The sequence below is a fragment of the Gymnodraco acuticeps genome, unplaced genomic scaffold (genome assembly GCF_902827175.1).
Source record: "Gymnodraco acuticeps unplaced genomic scaffold, fGymAcu1.1, whole genome shotgun sequence".
Taxonomy (NCBI): Eukaryota; Metazoa; Chordata; class Actinopteri; order Perciformes; family Bathydraconidae; genus Gymnodraco; species Gymnodraco acuticeps.
Window position 1 is genome coordinate 96990 of NW_022991778.1, and position 20100 is coordinate 117089.

The 20100-nt window shown below is 41.8% G+C and overlaps 1 protein-coding gene across 17 annotated transcripts in view; it reads left to right on the forward strand.

The window, feature by feature from the left end:
- nbeaa (neurobeachin a) overlaps positions 1–20100 on the forward strand; it is a 107134-nt gene that overhangs the window by 63374 nt on the left and 23660 nt on the right. For 10 of the 17 annotated variants that reach the window (XM_034199462.1, XM_034199469.1, XM_034199464.1 and 7 more), the window contains exons 13-31: positions 688–856; positions 9005–9084; positions 9440–9502; positions 9855–9952; positions 10790–10903; positions 12157–12265; positions 12395–12476; positions 12729–12852; positions 12979–13171; positions 14148–14828; positions 15291–15704; positions 16211–16428; positions 16586–16739; positions 17269–17292; positions 17764–17847; positions 18563–18743; positions 19340–19464; positions 19580–19648; positions 19738–19906. In XM_034199462.1, coding sequence (XP_034055353.1) covers positions 688–856; positions 9005–9084; positions 9440–9502; positions 9855–9952; positions 10790–10903; positions 12157–12265; positions 12395–12476; positions 12729–12852; positions 12979–13171; positions 14148–14828; positions 15291–15704; positions 16211–16428; positions 16586–16739; positions 17269–17292; positions 17764–17847; positions 18563–18743; positions 19340–19464; positions 19580–19648; positions 19738–19906 — 3151 coding nt within the window. The remainder of the gene's footprint in view (positions 1–687; positions 857–9004; positions 9085–9439; positions 9503–9854; positions 9953–10789; positions 10904–12156; positions 12266–12394; positions 12477–12728; positions 12853–12978; positions 13172–14147; positions 14829–15290; positions 15705–16210; positions 16429–16585; positions 16740–17268; positions 17293–17763; positions 17848–18562; positions 18744–19339; positions 19465–19579; positions 19649–19737; positions 19907–20100) is intronic. The other 7 variants (XM_034199476.1, XM_034199477.1, XM_034199474.1 and 4 more) reach the window with 2 other exon arrangements.

Sequence of the window (20100 nt, forward strand, 5' to 3'; positions counted from 1 at the left end):
TTGTAAATCGTAGCAGATAAACCCATGAGCTTATGAGAAAAGTAATTCAAAGAATCCATTTTAGATAAGCTGTGATAATGTATGGTCAGGCTAAGGCACTCCACTCATTTCATCCGCTTAACCAGATCCAGCTCGTTAAGGTTCGTCCTTAGCGACGTGGTCACTGTAATGAGCTCTGAGATTTGTGCGCGAGGAATATTAAGAGAGGAAGAAAAGGAACAGAAGGAGGCAGCGAAGGAAGAGACAATTGGAAAGCGCCCTCCTTAAATGTCAGCGCTGCGTACGGTGCACCTCAGATGCTTCACTTCATGCTCCAGGCAAAGAAAACATATTTAAAAAAAAACACAGAGCAGAAAACATTGGTGCTCAAGCTGGAGGGATGATTCCCTTTTAACCCCCTGTGTGGCTGTCTTCTTTCACAAAACGTCCTTTTGTTTGAACACCATAAACACACACGGATCATTTGTTACTCACCAGTAGGTGTCAGACAGTTTGTATTAGCTTGTGACCTTTGTGTTAATCTACACATATTTACACACACATATATCCGTTATTCAACCTGGTCTAAGTTACATTGAGATTAAAATCTGTAACTTTGTAACATCAACAAGCAGACAAATACACTGTCACACACTGCAAATATTTAAGCACAATGGATGTTTCGTAACCGGATGTTTGTGTATCCAGGTCCAGCTATCCCTCTACACATACCTGTCCTCTGAGTTCATCGGCACCGCCACCATCTACACCACCATCCGCCGCGTGGGCACCGTCCTGCAGCTCATGCACACTCTCAAGTACTACTACTGGGCCATCAACCCGCTGGAGTGCAGTGGAATCAACCCCAAAGGCCTTGGTAAGTTCACACCTGCACACGAGGAGTCATTTTCACTGTGAGAAGAAGATAATATAAAGTCTCTTACATTTACTAATGAACAGTCCTAGAGATATTAAGACTGACTTTATGTATCAAACCTCATCTCCTTCATCATCATCTGCTTTACTGTCCCTTTCTCCGTCTTTATATGTCCTAAACAAAGTTAACATCTCTTTTGACACACTGTGTTACTGTATTTTTACAGCCCCATGACAAAAAGGGACTCACAGCTTTAGAGAAAATGTAAATAAAGGCATTTATCCATACACATAATGGCAATGGGGATACCTGACACGCATCAAATATGCTTTTACATTATCCATCCCTCAGTTTGTCTATCTTCTATGTTTAATATGTGTGAAGTCACAGGGAGATTGAGCCTGTTACAGGATGACCACACAAAGTTCGCATTCATGTGTGCAATTTAAAGGGGACCTATCATGCAAAATGCACTTTTGTACATGCATCTTTTATACATGAATATGTGTCCCCGGTGTGTCAGGGAACTCACCAAGTGTCAGAAAACACAACCCTCTCTCTTTTCCTCCATACCCAAATCTCTAAAAACGGGGCTGCAACGGAGCTGATTATTATTTGAATTTTTCTGACGTCAGAAAAGGGGTCAGTGTTTCCCACGGATCTGAAATATACTTGGGGGGGTGGTGGTACCAGAAAGGTTAATACAACATTAACCTTTCTGTTGGTCGCTTGTTAGCAGACCCAACAGGTACATGCAGGGCCCATAGTGATAGCCCTATAGTTTAAATCTACTACCCACAAATAAACATATGGACATGGGTTACTATTTAAAAAAATGGTAAATGTATTTAGGAACCTATCAATGTGATTTTAAGTGGGGGTGGACCTCAAATCCTAGGGGGTCCGGGGACATGCTCCCCCGGTAAGATTTTTTTTTTAATTTTGGAGTTAAATGCATCAATCTGGTGCACTTTGAGGGGAAAATAAAGAGACTAGATCTATGGGAACACCTATATGAAACAGAACTGTATACATTTCAATAATCATAAAATCATAGCCATAACCAATAGCATACCATTTCCAATATGAAAAAACACTGAAACTTGTTTATTTATTTATTTATTTATGGTTCATTTATAGTTGTGAGTGTGTCTGTGCTCCTGAATCAGCCTCTCCTGTCTCCCTCCTCTCCCCCCTGCTCCTCTTTGAGGCAGCAGCAAAGACTAGTTTTAGCTCTCAACAAGTTTTAAAAGTGTATCTTACCTTTTTTCACCTAGTTAACGTTTTATTTATTTATTCATGCATATTTTACTAATCACCACCCTCTCAAATGGAAATATGTGTTTACATAAATGGTGACCAAACCGTTTGAGACCCACTGAGAACTTAGACTTATGGCGCGTTTCCACTGCAGCGGGTAGCTCGCTTTAAGCGTGCCGAGCCGTGCGGTTGCGTTTCCACTTGGCCTAGTACCGGCTAGCGGGTCCTAATTCACAGTTTTTCTGGCCCCATAAAATCGTGGTTCTAGGGCCAGGAACAACCAGGCTGAGTCGGGCTGAGTATGCTAAACTAGAGAGAGAATCGCTGGCAAGGGGGCTACAACTACAACAAGATGGACATATTTGACCGTGATTTAATTGTAATACACGTTTCAAAATGATGCCGAAGTAACAACATACTGATACTGGTTAGTAAAAACCATGAATTAATGCTTTGACAAGTCTGCAGACAGACGGCAGGCGAAAAACCCTTTTAAAATGCGTGTTTTCTAAATGGAGCTTGGCTAAGCTAACGTTATATATGCTCCGACCGTCCACACTCACAACAACGGCCTATACAGACATAAATAAACCAGCGACTGTATTCGCCATGACACAGGCAGTCTGTGGTTTGTACTTGTTTAACTTTTGTCTAGTTTCTGAACAGATATGAAGAGCTGTGAGCTCTGAGTGCTAAGAGCTAGCGGCTGTGTTGTTTTTCTGGGGCTCTCATTGAAGATGACGTCACGGCTCCGCCTACACTGCGTTACTATAGTAACTACCCCAGTTCCTAAACTGTAATGGAAGCGCAGCATTAAAGTGAGCCGGTGTCGGTACCAGATGTGTTCGGGGTACCAGATGTGTTCGGGGGCCGTCTCTTACCAATGACGTCACGCATTGTACGCATTGTGATTGGCTGTACGGTAATTTACCCAGGGGTGCTCGGGGGCAAATCACATCTACAGATCATGACGAACCGAATTGAAGTATTCCTATATATCCTAGCGTGTGAAAATGTTTGTGAAAAACATGTTAAAAAAACATGAAAACGGAGCAATGGCTGTACGCCATTGGCTGTACGGCAACTCAAGAGGACCATCATACACGGTCAAATTCCGAACATGTAAACATAGCCTACACTTTATTCTTTACTTTGTCCGTTATTATATGTAGAAGATATTACTTTTTTCTCTGTGATGTTGTTTCCATAGCAACAACTTCAAACAGGAAGTTAACCTAAATTACATTTAAGACACTGCAACGAAAAGTAACAAAAACAATGTAAAATCCTTTTCCGTTTCACAGAACACAAATTGGGTTATTTACATATGTTTACACTGTCGATTGTTATTTTTGGGGGACACACGACACATCAAATCACATCTACAGATCAAGACGAAGCGAATTAAAGTACTCCTAGCATGTGAATATGTTTGTGAATAACGTGTGCAAAGTCTCCGAAGACGGAGCAGTGGCTGCGATGCTAGCATTGCGGCTAGTGGTTAGCATTTTCAATGGAAATATACATCGAAACATCATGTTTCAGTAAAAAGAAGGCCCCACTGATCATCTAATCTCTGAGACGATTCCAGGGATGCCTGACTTGAGTTTCTAGCACCAGAGAAAGTGGACAAAAGATCAGATCAGCCTCTTAATTTACCCAGGGCCTAGTGCTTGGCTTTGGGCATGAAAATTCAGGAAACTCCCCTGAGTATTTGATTACATATCTCAACTTTGGAGAGGAGTTGGGGGACAAACGACACATCAAATCACATCTCCACATCAAGCCGAAGCTAATTATTATATTACTGCCTAGCCTGCGGGGAAATCGCAAAATCACAATGCGTGACGTCATTGACGTCATTACGCCGTACGTCGTGACGTCACTGGTAAGAGACGTACCCCGAACACATCTGGTACCGACACCGGGCCTAATAAGGCCTAACCAAACCGAGCGAGGCCAAGCGAGGCCTGCAGTGGAAACGCGCCATAAGTTAACTATCTAAACACTCAGAGAGTCCTTTACCTCACCTGAGCTGATCCCAAGCTTGAATGACACAGAGAGACAAATCAAGGGCTTTGATTTATGATCTGTATGACAGTGGCCATGTCGGCAGGCCACATCATGTAGACAGCCGGTCACCCTGTGTGATGCAGGCCACTTAACAGGCCAGGCCATCGGGAAACCCCCCGGTCCTCCCGATGGCCAGTCCGGGACTGGGTACAGGAGGCGTAGAGCGAGGGATCATTGTCCACAAGTTAATCGATCGCAGATGACGTCGTGGTCACGGATTAATAAAAAAAATTATAAATAAAAAAAATTATAAATTACATTTTTTTTAAAAATAAAACTAAATGGGTCGCGAAATATACTTGGGCGGCCGTTAATATACCTGGGCGGCCCGCCCAAGTATAGTCTATGTGTGGGAATCCATGGGGGTGCTCCGCCTATATGGGCAACTCTCCACCTATCAGGGGAATGAGAGACCGCTCGAAAGCGCTGGAGACGCTGTAGTACATATGCCAGGCCTGTAAGTGGCGCTGTAGTCTGCCACAAAAGCAGAATCAGCCCTTGCAAAAACAGGGCTGGAAAAGAGTAAATAGAGCGAAATGAGGCATGGCTAAAATGCATGATCTGTTTGGTATTTTGAAAAAAAAACTTCACAGACATGTTTTATATAGGTATGGCCCTACAATATATGTTTCAAATATAGCATGATAGGTCCACTTTAAGTTTTCGCGAGCTCCAACCAAAGTGCTTGTCAAACAGCCAAACGATGTCTAAACCCCCTCCCTCGACACCTCTCTGACATCAGAATATGAGGGGGCTGTACCTGACGCTCACTGTAGCTTTCTGACAATCTGACAGCATGCAGTGATTTGGCAGGTATGCAGAGGTAACAAAGTAATCAAGGTTTACACTCAGATTTTATTAATACTTTTTGAGCTTTAGTTCAACAGTGCCCTTAGTTCCGTGTAGAAAACAGGAATTGCTTTTAATTATGTTTGACGATGATGTTCAGGATGAGTTCTAAAGAGGTTTCAAATTTCTCACAGTAGTGTCCGTTTTTGAGCTGAAGTCAAAGTCTTTCAGGCTTGAATGGATAATGGATATCTAATGGATTCACACATTTGCAAAAACACCTTATGTAATGTTAGGTCAAATCATTACAGCTTCGTTAAATTGCACAAAATATAGATGGCTACAGTATTTGATCTTCATTTCAGTATGGAGATAATGACAGGAAGTAAGTGGCCATTTATTCTATACACCATCTCTTCCGTTTCTTAACAACCACTGTCTAGTTGCTCACGAGCAAGACTGAACAGCTCCCTTTTGAAAATGTTTCTGAATGTGCAAATAACACTATTGCGGAAAAAAGGAAGAATAACAAGACCTAGAAGCCTGTGTTCCCAAAAACTATTTTCATTTGATTATTTTAAATTGAAATGCGTGCACATCCTTTTGAGCTTCCTGTGAATGCAGTGTATTTGTTTGAAAATCAGCTATTTGTCCATATTTAAAAAATAAGTGGAATTATAAAATGCACCGTATTCAAATCAAATCAAATCAAGTTTTATTTATATAGCACATTTATAAACGATTTTTGGTCGAGCCAAAGTGCTGTACATATAATAAAAATAGCCTACAGTAGAGACACTTTACAGCAAATACAACAGCACAGATTGTTCAGAATATCAGTATGAGAAAAACGACACCCTCTGTCCTTAGACTCTCACATCGTACAAGGAAACACTTCCAGAGAAAAACCCACAGTTTAAGGGGAAAAAATGGGAGAAACCTCAGGGAGAGCAACAGAGGAGGGATCCCTCTCCCAGGACGGACAGACGTGCAATAGATGCCGTGTGTAAATCGAAGAGATAATACATTTTACAGCATATAGACCGAATGTTAGGAAATGCATGTGTCTGTAATAAGAAGATGTTCCAAACAACACCACAAATAATCCCATTTTGTATTTCCACTGCCTTTGTAACAATGCTAACACAGCCTCTGTTGCCTCACACCAGAGCTTCAGAAAGGTCGGAGTCGGCCCTTATCTTTAATCAACCTCATATTTTTGCCCGGGACCCTCCACGGACTATGAGAAAGCATCCCATGTTGCCATGGCAGCAGACGGGTTTGATTGGCAGATCCAAGGGAGCTTTTGGAATTTATAATCAACTGGCTGTCTGGTTTCCTTTCGGTTTTCCGATATTGCTGTTTGACTGCGGGGATTCAGCCCCATGAAGAAGCTCTGATAACCGGAGCAATTAGCCTCAGCTGTGCTAATGGCCGTTCAAAGCTAGAGGATGTGCTAGTTGTGTTTTGCAATGGTGTGAACTTGCCTCTTCTGTAAGAGTGTGATATGCCTTGATGGAATTAATTTGCATAGTAATGGCCAGATATTTTGAGCCAACAATAGGCTCAGTGGGTAAAATGTACTTAACTGTGCCTCAGTCTGAAGTAATGAGGTTGAATCCAAGTTGCACAGTACAACATTTGTTGTCCTAGTGTATTTTTACAATGCACCTGCTTTGAGTCTTTGAAACTCTTCTTAGAAATGCATAGTTACTCTCTAAGCTTACCTCATATTTTACAAATAGCCCCTTCTGATGTTAAAATGAATTGCTTTTGGTAAAATAAAGAGAGGGAATGTTTACCTTGACTAAAAAAAAACACCTAAGGCCTTTTGCAAAAGTTAGCCACATTGCTTTTGAACTCTTCAGCTAAATTATATTCCAAGCAAAACTTTGATTTCAAAGCTTTTAGTTTGTGTGTAGAGTGTGTACTTATTGCAAGGAGCCCATCTAAGAATGAGCACAGATTCATGTAGAAACACACACTCACACAGAACTGTATTAGCATAAAAATAAAAAGCTTCTTTGACTGAACAGGTTGTGGCTAAGTGGCAGAACAAAACCGTTGTCCACATTACCGGATAAAACCATTAAGTCAGATTAAGATAAAAAGGAGCCCGGGAGAAAGAAAGTGAATTCTGAAGAGTAAAAGACGATAATTAATTGCCCCTGAGAAGCGGTTTGAATGAATATAAGCGTTGAAATCCTCTTAAAGGACCCTTAAAACAGAGGTCAACTTTGCACACGCTCACCTGACCACGTTTGACACAGAGCTGCTGCGTAACCATGATGGATGGTGAGTGTCAATACTCCACCGACGGGTTCTAGCCTGACGGATAATGATGATGAATCGCAGGGGACTTCTTCAGTGTCATGTTTTGGCTTTGTGAAGAGCAGGTGAACAGATTGAAACCTGTACACACATTATTCAAGGGTGGCAGAGCATGACAAAAATATAAGTAGTCGAAAAGCTTTATTCTTCTTTCTTCCACACCCGTTTAAATGTTTCTCTTTGCTTTACCTCTCCTATCAAAGCAGCCAGATTTCGGTTTATATGTGTTTCAATGCTTTCAATACACGCTCTTTACTACTGCAGCACTCTCCCTTTGTGTAAAGTAAGGATGATTCCAATCATCCTGACACAGCAGAGTGTGAGTTAGCTAATGCACATAAGCCAGGACATTACAAGTGTTTATTGTTGCCTTTTAAACTTATAAACCTGTGTTGGGAATGTATAAAGCTGATGAGAACATGTAGCTTGTTCTTTTATTGCATACTTCTTATTATTTTTTTAATGACAGCTGTAGAGTAGTAATTGAAGAAGTTGGAGAAAGCCAACTTTATCTGGCTGCAGTAGCCACTATAAAGGAGAAATGCCCTTATTTTGAAAGGGTGGGTGCTTTGATCAGAATCTATACATATTTTTCTATTTGGCAACATATTCCATTAGCTAGTTATTTGGCAGCCGTTTTGAGCCGATTCATCACAGCCCTAAGCTTCTAGTGTTTCTGGCGCACACATTAAACACCTCTAAATGAATTAAATACAGTTACAACAATTGAAATGCAATGCCATCATCTGAGTTGTCAGTATTTTCTTTTTTTCTAAAGGGCTTCCGTTCCATTGTTTATTTGGTAAAAGGAAGCCTTTGTTGCAATTAAGTTCAGACAAATTGCAGAGGGGAAAAACTATGAGCAAGTGAAGGCAAGGCAATTTTATTTATATAGCACTTTTCAGCACATGGCGATTCAAAGTGCTTTACAGATTAAAAGCAAATGACATTTAAGAACAAATACAGCACAAATACATTATTAAAAAGGCATTCAAAAACAGGCATAATAAGCAAAGGTAATGAAATAAATTAAATAAACACAGCAGGTACAGAATACATGACTGAAAAGGCATACTGTAGTGTGAGTATGGGCAGCTCAATTAAAAGCAGCGGCAAATAGGTGCGTTTTTAGTCGGGATTTAAAAATGTAAAAAGTGAAGATAAATGATCATGATTGTGAAAGAGTACAGACCTTTTAGAAAGTGGCAATGACATTAGACCCACATGAGAAATTACTTGTGTTATGTGCCTGATGAGTTTTGTGATTTTAGCTTGATTATTTCTCTGTTTGCCACCACAGCGAACAGCTGATGGAGTGCCGGAGCTTTAAAGTTGATACAGTGGATTACAGTGCCCGTTTGGTTCGGATCATTTGGACTATCAATCACATTTTTTGTAAATTGCCATGCCTTTGCTATAATCATTTAGATTAGTACAACTATAAAATATCCAGATTGCCAAATTGCTCCTGGAGTTAATGGCAGTGATTTACAGTTCTTTCATAGAGTGTGTGTATGTGCGTGTGCTTATGTTAACATGTTTTTCTCAGCTCTCCAGGAAGCATAATAAAAGTTATATGAGTGCACGGTAGGGCTCACTCAGACTGAGCGGGTTGTCTAGCCGATCACTATTGTGCATAAAAATTGAATTTTGTTTAACAGGAAATGATTCCTTTGTTTTTGTGTGTTTGTTTAGACGGACCACGACCATCCCAAAAGGAGATCATCTCGCTCAGAGCCTTCATGCTCCTCTTCCTCAAACAACTCATACTAAAGGTACAGTGAGAGAAAAGGATTACTATTGTCTTCAAGGCATAGTTAAGTTGCAAGAAATTGCTACTTTCCATGATGTCCTCTGTTGTGTTTTATCTACTATGGGGTTCTCGAACCTTCATCTAAAATGTGTGTGTGTGCGTGGAATTGCATTATGAATGAGTAGCCTGAAGGAAACACTGTATCCTTTGTGTTCTTGTATTGATTTGTTCCTGCCGTTGTGTGGCTGTTTGAAGTTCGATCAAAATGCATCAACCAGGGACAATATTATGCTTGTCATCTGATGTTATAAAGCTGTAAAAACTACCAGAGATCATGTAGGTATCTGTGATTGATGCCCTGTCTGGTTTTTTTATAGGACCGAGGCGTGAAGGAGGACGAGCTGCAGAGCATACTCAACTACCTATTGACCATGCATGAGGTAATTGCTCAGTGCGAAGCCACAGAGAGACTGTGAGAGCGGCTGAGTGGAGCTGGTGGCAAATTGTGCATTAAAATGTGTGGGTTGGAGTTATGGTCCACTTAAAGAAGTCAGAGTGTGAGTCAGCTTCGGCGCTGTGAAAGCATAACAAATGGTGCAACAATGGACTGAACAGAATGTACTCTTCTGTTACAATTATGTCTATTCTTGCACTGAAATAACACCCCACCCACCTCCTTGTCCTTCCTTACACCTCTCTCTTTGTCTTCTTAACCCTCTCCTCCTCTGACCCTTCGGTGCTTCCTCTTTGTTCTTTTTTCACCCGCTCAACTTCGCTCTCTTTTCTTTGCAGGATGAGAATATCCACGACGTGCTGCAGCTGTTGGTGGCTCTCATGTCTGAACACCCAGCGTCCATGATCCCTGCATTTGACCAGAGAAATGGAATAAGGTGAATACTGACACACAGATGAAGATATGATGCAACATCAGAGCCTACTGACACTAAACATAGCTTTCTTTGCTAAATAAGATATACTTCTTGTGATCATTTTGTTAATTTTGGCCTTTACTGTTACCATTTATAACAACCAGAAACAATTCTCAATATTAATTACAGGAGGCAAGAGGCACAAAATAAGTTAAAGTCAAATTTGTTTATTTATTTAAAAATTAGGAAAAACATTCCTTTATACAATTGTAATCTCTCTTTTTTTAATCCCAAAGCAGTTGCATTAAATATGTACACGTCCTATTGTTAATATACTCCCATGTTTGTTCCAATTGTATTCTCAGTTTTTTATTTAACCAAATACCATTTGTAACCTTTGTCTTTGTTATGTGATTTGTCCGATAAGCAAGTAAATCCTCCGTTTTGTCCAGAAGCCATAACATAAATGCTTTACTGCATGGCTAAGCTTTTGTTTATATTCAATTACAAAAAGGGTAGCTTCAGCCAAGCAGCAGGACTTCTTAAAGAAGGAGTCAAACTGCGCTGCTAAGTCCCCTGAAGCACAACTGCACATGGATGTGTTGTTGGTTGCTATGGTTAAATCTTCTGTTGCCAGAGAGCTAGTCAGCAAAATGTGTGTTGTGTTCTCACACTTATTTCTCTTTCATGTCCTCCGAGTACACTCCTTTGAAGAAAATGTTCCATTCAGCGCACGTGCTGCAAACTTTAAGGATATTTATTTATATATTATATTTAGGCAGCAGGTCTTTACTACACTGCCAGAATAACGCCTGGATTGAAAATGTTTACTGAAGTCATTCATTGACATTTGATCAGTCTTTGTTTTCCATGCTACAGGGTGATCTGCAAGCTCCTGGCCTCTAAGAGCGAGAGCATCCGAGTCCAAGCACTCAAAGTCCTGGGCTACTTCCTCAAGCACCTCGGTCACAAGTCAGTACCTCTTTGTCTCTTTGCTTTCTGTCAGATATATTCTTTTTGCAGTGTTTGTTGCTGCGAAAATCAACCTTAATCTTGTTTTCTCTCACATCTAAAACCCAAATACTGCGATGTAAGATTGGGAGACTTCAGATAGAGTGTTAGAAAACTCACTGCAGTAAAAATCACAGCAGCCTCCAGTGAGCTTTCGAAAGGACTTTTGTTTGTTTGTGTACGTGAAGATAATGTCCTCATCATCACGTCCAGGCGGAATAATCATGTTGACAGTGCACACTGCAAGGGAGGTGGAACTTTGATGAGCATCAATGAATGCTGGGGGATTTATTCATCCCATGTGACATTGATGCCACTCGCTGCACGACATGGGAGCGGGCTGCCAAGCTGCACCTGAACCTTCAGCCCCCCCCCCCCTCGTCAACATCTGCTCCAACCTAACACCCTGCAGGGAGCCTCTTGACTTTACATGTCACTGCTCGTTGAAATATAACATTGATCCAGACAGCAATTTACACTTTATCTATTTCATATTATATCATCATAAAGTTAAATAGTGCTCAAGTTAATCACAATTGATCTATTTTCATATGATATACCGATAGTTTATATATCCGCCTAATACAAAGGATAACAATGACATCATGATTTCAGAGCTATTAACTGCTTTATGGTATTGATAATATCATTGATCAAGATAATAACAAAACCAAAACAATGGAGAATTTTTAACCCATCAAACTACTTTCAAACATCATATAGGCGCTAAATATAATAAAAGATAAATGTATATTTATATATACATAATTAGATGTTGTGCAATTTTTCCTTTGTTTCCTGTTTCTAATGACCTGATTATATCTGTGAATATGCAGAAGCTCTGAGCATTATCCTCCCAATTCAATTAAAAAAGAATCCTCAAAGTGAGCCAACCCTAATGTCTAAACCGTTCTAGTTAAAAGCCCTTTTAGTAACACAATTTCCTCCCACTGGCAAGGTTAATCTTCAAAGTTAATAATTTGCATCCTTGCTAACGTTGCCCCAGTGACGCCTGCAGTGATGCCGCTCTGTTAATGCCTCTCGTTCATTTCTCTTGTTGGTATTCATTTCTCGTCCTCTTTGGTCCCATCATAACTGACAGGGCCACATGGTGCCACCTGCCAATATCAAACCGGCATCAGGCCAGTGACAATCAATGTCACTTTCAACTGTCATAAATTATCTTATGAATGGTGTGTGTGTGTTTCCTGAAGGAGGAAGGTGGAGATAATGCACACGCACAGTCTGTTCACACTGCTGGGGGAGAGGCTGATGATGCACACCAACACCGTCTCTGTCACCACCTACAACACTCTGTATGAGGTAGGTGATCAGCTCATTGACATGCTGTGTTACCAGCAACATACATGAAGTGATGCCCTTTCAGTCTGTCAGTATTCAGGTGATTGACGTGGCGTTTCATTGACGGCTGTTCCCCCTCTGTGTGTGCAGATTCTGACGGAGCAGGTCTGTACTCAGGTGGTGCACAAACCCCACCCTGAGCCCGACTCCACTATCAAAATCCAGAATCCCAGTAAGTACTAACTCATTTTAGCCTGCCTGTCTCTCTGTGTGCTTTGGTCTGCCAACAATGCAGTGTTGTTTTAATGCGAGTAAACAAACAACAAAGCCACAACTCAGAAGCCGACACTGCTGCCATCTCACAGTTATTGATCTGCCACTTATTCTCCTGTCCCTCACATTTTCCTCTCTCATTCAAACTACTATTGCCTTCTCTTATCTCTTCCTTTTCCCCATTCCTTGATTTGTTTCCCCTCCCACCCAGTGATTCTGAAGGTAGTGGCCACCCTGCTGAAGAACTCCTCTCCCAGTGGCGAGCTGATGGAAGTCAGAAGACTCTTTCTCTCTGACATGATAAAACTCTTCAGTAACAGCCGTGAAAACAGGCGGTAAGAGTCCCTAAAATGACTACTTGCATTTATTCAACCTGCATGTCATTTGTTTTGTTTAATGATTTGTGTTATTAAGCTTAATCTGCAGCCCGACTCACATCCAGTGTCTGTGTTGTGTTCCAGATGCCTGCTGCAGTGCTCTGTGTGGCAGGACTGGATGTTCTCCCTCGGGTACATCAACCCCAAGAGCCCGGAAGAGCAGAAAATTACCGAGATGGTTTACAACATCTTCAGGATCCTGCTGTACCATGCCATTAAATACGAATGGGGAGGGTGGAGGGTCTGGGTTGATACCCTATCCATCGCACACTCCAAGGTAAGAGCATGAAATGCACTTAAAGTATCAAAAAGCGTATTTTTGCTCTCACTATTTTGCATTAAGAATCCAGAAACAGAAATCCATTAATGAAGACAAGGAAATACCAAATTCCTACTCAGGAGGACCCATTGTAAACAACAATGCCGTGCATAACATGTGATTCTTTTTCATGGCCTTTACTATGATTATTTTCTTAACCCTACATTTCCAACTGCTGCAACACTGTAACTCACATTTTAATCCAAACTTATTATATCCCGTATTTGTTTTATTAGTAAATCCTATATAAGCAATGTTACAGTACAAGCAGAAGTAGATAAGTCATTTTAACACAATAATGTAGTCAGTCACTATTTTATCCAAATGCTCTACTGTAAATACGATTTTGAAGTTGGGTGTGGGGGGTGGGCTTCTCCTTTAAGACGCTATTAGTTTTTTTTACTGCATGTGCAGTCATTTTGCCCCTTTGTCTGAAAAATGCTGACTGATGAACAAACTGATTTTTCAAATCTGGCTGAAGTTGGGTTAGAGCCTCATTCAATATTCACTTTACTCTATTTAAAATCTATTGGTTCAAAAATGAAGGAGCATTACTAGTGATATTGATTTGTTAGTATTGACATTTTCAGTTAGGCTTTCTTAAATGCTGAAAAAAGCCTCATTGATTCGTACGTATTGACTATTCATTTCTCAGTGACCTGCGAAGTCCAGCGGGAGTAGCCTGCTGATTTATGATTCATCACAGATATCATTTTCAATAACTGATCATCTCTCTGTTCACTGTTCAGGACGGGGAATTTTCACTCACCACTTTTCTTGTGGCAGTACAAAAGCAATAGGGCCATTATAGATGATGTATGAGATATCAGAGGGCTACCTGTTGGAGGAGTTATTGATGAGAACTCAATGTTAACAATTGTCAGCGCTTGTGTTCTGATCACATGACCAATTGCATCCCCACCCTCTGCCACAGGTGACCTACGAAGCCCACAAAGAGTACTTAGCCAAGATGTACGAAGAGTACCAGCGGCAGGAGGAGGAGAACATGAAGAAGGGGAAGAAAGGCTGTGTGTCCACCATCTCCGGGCTCTCCGCTACAGCCGCCCCTGTTGTCAACGGCAACCTGGAGATTGATGACAACTCCCAGACGCAGACACCGGAGAGCGAGGCTGAGTACAGCGAGGGGGCCGGCGCAGACTCTCGCATCCTCCTGGCAGAAGGAGCTGTGAAGCGACCCAACGGAGAAGCCCTGACGCCCGGAGAGCAGGCTGCCGGGCCCGGGGTCCGGGTGGAGGTCCACGACCTGCTGGTAGACATTAAAGCAGAGAAGGTGGAGGCCACAGAAGTGAAGCTGGACGACCTGGACTTGTCTCCAGAAGGCCTTAGTGGAGGTGTGGGTGGAGGAGGTGTGGTAGAGAACGGACCTCTAGTGGAGGTGGACTCCCTGCTGGACAGTGCTTACTGCGCTGTAGTTCAAAACCTGAATGGGAGTCTGGTGCCTAAAGATGACACGCCAGGCTCAGGGGTCGGGATGGGGTCGAGTCTGGGGCTTTCGGGAGTAAGCCTGGAGGATGATGGGAACATGGGTCCTCTCATCACACTGGCTGACGAGAAGGACAGCGTCCCGAGCAACAACGGATTTCTCTTCAGCAAGGTGGGATGTGATGAGATTATTGTTACTTACTTTTGAAGTGCGGTTGTCTATAGATGCACATTCTCTCACAACTTCATTTACAAAAACAAATGAGTTGCTGTTCTTCTTCCCCTGCTGATATAGAATAAAATACCAATCTTTTTTTTGATCAAGGTATTTTTATTGGTTTTAAGGACACTTAAGATACAATGATCAGAACAATACAGTATTACATTCCAAATGATACAACACCCCACCCGCTCCAACAGAGCCCCACCCCTTTTATGGTATTACTGTACGCATTAGTAATGACATCAGGATTGATTCCATTAACACTTACATGTATAAATACATTCAACGTGACAAAGACATACACAAAAGTAATAATAATAAAAAACAATAAATAAACAATATTTGATTTGCCCTAAAGAAAAACTTCCTAATGTCTAAATGTTCTTTTCTTTTACCCATTGTCTCTCCCAGGTTGACGAGAAGCTTCTTCCAGCTCTGGCAGCCACAGACCTTGTGCTGCCGAGTCCGGACCAGCCCACCAGCAGCGCCAGTGATGACCTCAGCCTGCTGGCCCACATGACCACCTGTGGCTCAGACTTAACGCAGAGCCAGAGCCACACTTCTGGAGATCTTCCAGAGGACGGGCCCTTCAAAATCCAGAGCCCTCTTGCTGACATCAGCTCTATAGCTCAGGCTGAGAGCCAAGCTCTGATCCAGGCAGCATCAAGAGCAGATTTCCCAGAGGGGGAGGGCCCATCCGGAGCCGAGGGAGAGGCTGCTGGGCTTAAGGCTGGGGACTCAGCCAGCACCACCTCGGACACTGAGAGGTCAGATGATGGGAAGGACAAGGACACAAAGAAGATACAAACTACAGCGACCACTCAGGTGCGTTTATGTGTTAAATGTTGGGTCGAATTGGACTGATTGTGTGCAAACAAATGTGCAATTGTAACTACTGTTCAGGTATCATTCAGCTAAAGTCTGTGCCGTGTTTTGAATTGAACTTATTTTCCTCTAGCAATTAAAGGACTAATCTAAAAAAACAAGAACAAACGTTTTTGGTGTCTGTCAACTAAAACCTAATTTGAAGTGGCAGCTACTGTACAAGCTGTATTCTGCAACCTTCAGGCTGCTCCAATGTGATTTCTTTGTATATTGATTAGCATAAAAAGCTCAGCCATGGACGGTTAGTCTCTGCAGAAAAGCAGAGAGACTGCCCACACATGAACTAATTCTCTAATGAATCAGGGAATACGGAATAAGAAGTCCCAGAGAGTGTTCTGTGGTTTCTCTTATGACATTACATTTCATAACTGTATGTATTATTAGACTAGTAAGGGGTTTACTGAAAGCCCTCTGCTGGCTGACCAACTCTCCCTCCCCACCACCAGGCCCTCCATGGTCGCACCGCAGCCCAGCTGGAGCGGGACCTCCGTGTGGACCTGGGCTTCAGGGGCATGCCCATGACGGAGGAGCAGCGCCGGCAGTTCAGCCCCGGCCCGCGCACAACCATGTTCCGCATCCCAGAATTCAAGTGGTCTCCGATGCACCAGAGGTTGCTCACTGACCTGCTGTTCGCCCTGGAGACTGATGTGCATGTGTGGAGGAGGTGAGCTTAAATGAGCTAATACTACTAGTTATTCTGCCTTGATTTCAGGACATTGGTATTGATCACCGATATATTGAAAATGATTTGACAAAACATGTCTCAATTGCTCTAAAATGTATTTTGTGTTGTCCATTCGGCTCTTATTTTCTCATTTCAGCCACTCCACCAAGTCGGTGATGGATTTTGTGAACAGCAATGAGAACATCATCTTCGTCCACAACACGATCCACCTCATTTCTCAGATGGTGGACAACATTATCATCGCCTGCGGGGGCATCCTGCCTCTCCTGTCTGCTGCCACCTCCCCTTCTGTAAGTGTCTCTACTCTGCCCCTCTGTGGTAGGAAATAAGCTTCATCATCCGCTTCATAGGCAGGCTGTAACTAGATGTTAACTCCAAAATCTGACTTTGAAAACCCAATAACATGATCCCAGTCCCGTGCTCAGGCCAGCATTGATCTTGCATAATCTAATATTTGTTAAATACTGTGTTATGTCTATTGCATTTGTTAGCTTTTTTACAAACTTTAAAATCGTGATTATTAAGAAAAATGCCACCATAAACCTTTAAGGTTGATTATTTTAGGTTTTTTTGCCAAAACGTTTGCCTGACAAGATTAAAATGTGTTAAAATAAATATACTTATAATAATATTTTCCGGGTTCCACTTGCACAGTATTTTGGCCTTTATTTGGGATTGTCCTTTACATTTCCAATCTATTTAATTTGATAGTTTGATGATCTATTAATTGAATCAACTATCTTCTTTCTTTTCCTCTCTGTGTTACATGTATTTTGTGTCTTTTTTCGTCTCTGTTTTTGTCTGTTTTTGCATGTGCAGAGTTCTAAGAGTAGTGCCAACCCTGTAAGTTGCAGTTTTTTCCTCTTTTCCTCTCTTTCTATGTTACTAATACTTTGTTCTGGTTGATTTACCATTGTGACTGACACTAAACCTTGCTTGTCTGACATCCATAGTGTTTCTATCTGTTGTGCTTCTTTGCTGCTAATCAATACTCCCCCTTATACTGTTTGTATCTATTGACCTCTCTGCCTCAGCGTATCAAGTTATTTCAGTTATAGATCGTAGATACACTTAATTTAGATACACTTTGTATAATGTTCTAGCATTGTTCAAATATTATACAAATGAGGCGAATGGAAAAGACTAAAAGGCCAAGGAGGTGGATCAATAATAAGAAAGACATCCGAGCAGAGCGTACACTTACAGATGAAAATAAATAGAGTATGTTTTATCAGAGAAAACAGCATGAGAGTTTTCCTTAAGTCCTAAGGGGTTGCATCTGCTAAGCCTGTCCCATTTGTATCAACACTAAAGAAGGCAGGAGGAGCCGGACCCCAGAGGGGGTCAAAGGGAGAGGAGGTGACCCCTGTTCCTGGGGGAGGAGGCGCAGGGGGAGAGGTGCGTAAAGAGCCTGAGACTCCCACCATCACCAGAAGAGCTAAGAGCACCAACCCAAGCCCTTCTGTCCTCACCTTGTGTGTCTGTTATTCCCCAAATGTCTGTGCTCACATGCTCTGAAGAGACGCTTGCACTCTGTCGACTCTCCACTGCCCTGCACCCCCTGCTCACTGAAGCACACACAGCAGACCTCACACTGGCTTTACAAGTGTAACGCCCACTTGCTGTGTTTAGATGTATTTGCATTTACTGAATGCTTTGTAATTGATTACTGAGGTTGGAGTCAACAAGGGGAATTTGTTTAATTTCCCATTAGATATATTCCTGGCTATCTACCTGTTCACTGCGACTGTTGTTGCTAATTGACCACACTGCTACTGTCACAATCCCACTGTAACCATTACCTGTGTGTCACCAGACTGTACTTCCTGTGTGTTGTGTAGAACACCTCATGTTGCCAGATTTCATCACATAAGTGTGTATTTCACTTGACCAGCATGTGTTCTAGGTTTGCTTTTTTGGTAGAACCGACCATGACCGCTGTGGTCATGCTCATCGAGATGATGATAGTACATTTTATAAATGTTACTTTAATTGTATACAATCTCACCACCTTTCTAAAACCAGTGAGAGAGCATCCCTGTTATTGTGGTTACCTGTTTGTTTTTCAGTGAATAACTGGCAAGCGTGTGTTTGTTTATCCTCCCTTTCCCAGACGGAGTTGGAGAACATCGAGGCGACTCAGGGCATGTCTTCGGAGACGGCGGTCACCTTCCTGTCTCGACTCATGGCCATGGTGGACGTACTGGTGTTTGCCAGCTCTCTCAACTTCAGCGAGATTGAAGCAGAGAAGAACATGTCGTCAGGAGGGCTGATGAGGCAATGCCTCCGTCTAGGTGAGTTCTAATCTTTATTTGTATTCATTTAATGATTGTTCTTTTGATTGTTTGATTCGTCTATGAAATCTCTTTCCAATCAATGACAAAGCACAAGCCTTAAACCTCACCTATCTGCCTTTTAAAATCGAAAGCTACATACTTTCTTATTTGGGTGTTTCAGTTACAAGGAAATACAAAGACCTATTCAGAGAAAACATGCTGGTTCTGTTAAATCAGAAATGTTATTAGCTGTGATATTTTCCTAGCATCCAAGGTGACATCTACAAATTGTGGAAATAATAAAAAAATGGTGTTTAAGATATAAAATGGGTGTGCATTGCAATAGATTAACATACAGTCACTCACAATCTATTATATTGGGCTAGGCTCTAGTCCAGTATCATTGCATTTTTGCACCTGCTTACCTTTTTTATTTGATTGTGTAATTGACTGATATTTGCTTGTTATTTTGTGGTTGTGGTCTTGTATTGAATGTACACACCCTGAAAACAAATACATTTAGACATCTGTAGGACATCAAAAATAAATCCTTTGACACTTGACCTTCAGAACAAAATAATAACAGGTTTCTTCTCCACCTCTGTGTCCATCAGTGTGCTGCGTGGCAGTGAGGAACTGTCTGGAGTGCCGGCAGAGACAGAGGGATCGAAGCTGCAAATCCTCCTTAACCAGCAGCAAGTCGCAAGACAGCCTCCACAGTGCCTCCACCAACAGCAAGGTATCTTAAACACACATCAAATCAAATGCTAATCCAGCACACAAAACTACAATCTGACATTGAAACTTGCATTTGCATTTGGCATGACATTTGACATTCTGTCTTCCATATTTAGCAGGATCCAGACAGACTCCTGCAGGATGTAGACATCAATCGTCTTCGAGCTGTTGTTTTCAGAGATGTGGTAAGCATGTGAATTTAACTATGTAGACTAGTCTGTTTTAGTGTTGTTGTTTTTTTTACTAAATAAATGTGTTTGTTATTTTTCTATAGGATGACAGTAAGCAGGCTCAGTTTCTGGCGTTGGCAGTGGTCTACTTTATCTCTGTTCTCATGGTGTCTAAGTACCGGGACATTTTGGAACCCCAGCGGGAGATTGGCAGGTCCACCAGCCTATCAGGGAGAAGCATCCGCCACGAGATCAACTCCCCAACCAGTACAGGTGAGTCTTGTTTTTATTTTACTGCAATATCCTCAATATAAGAGAGGATTCTTGGAGGAGCTGGTGGGGACTCATCTTTCTAGTCAATACTCACTTCAGGCAAACAACAATACCTTTGTCATGAACATCAGACGAGGACAAGATGAGAGAGAAAAGGACAGAACGCAGAACAATAAAGCTTACAAGCAGGAACG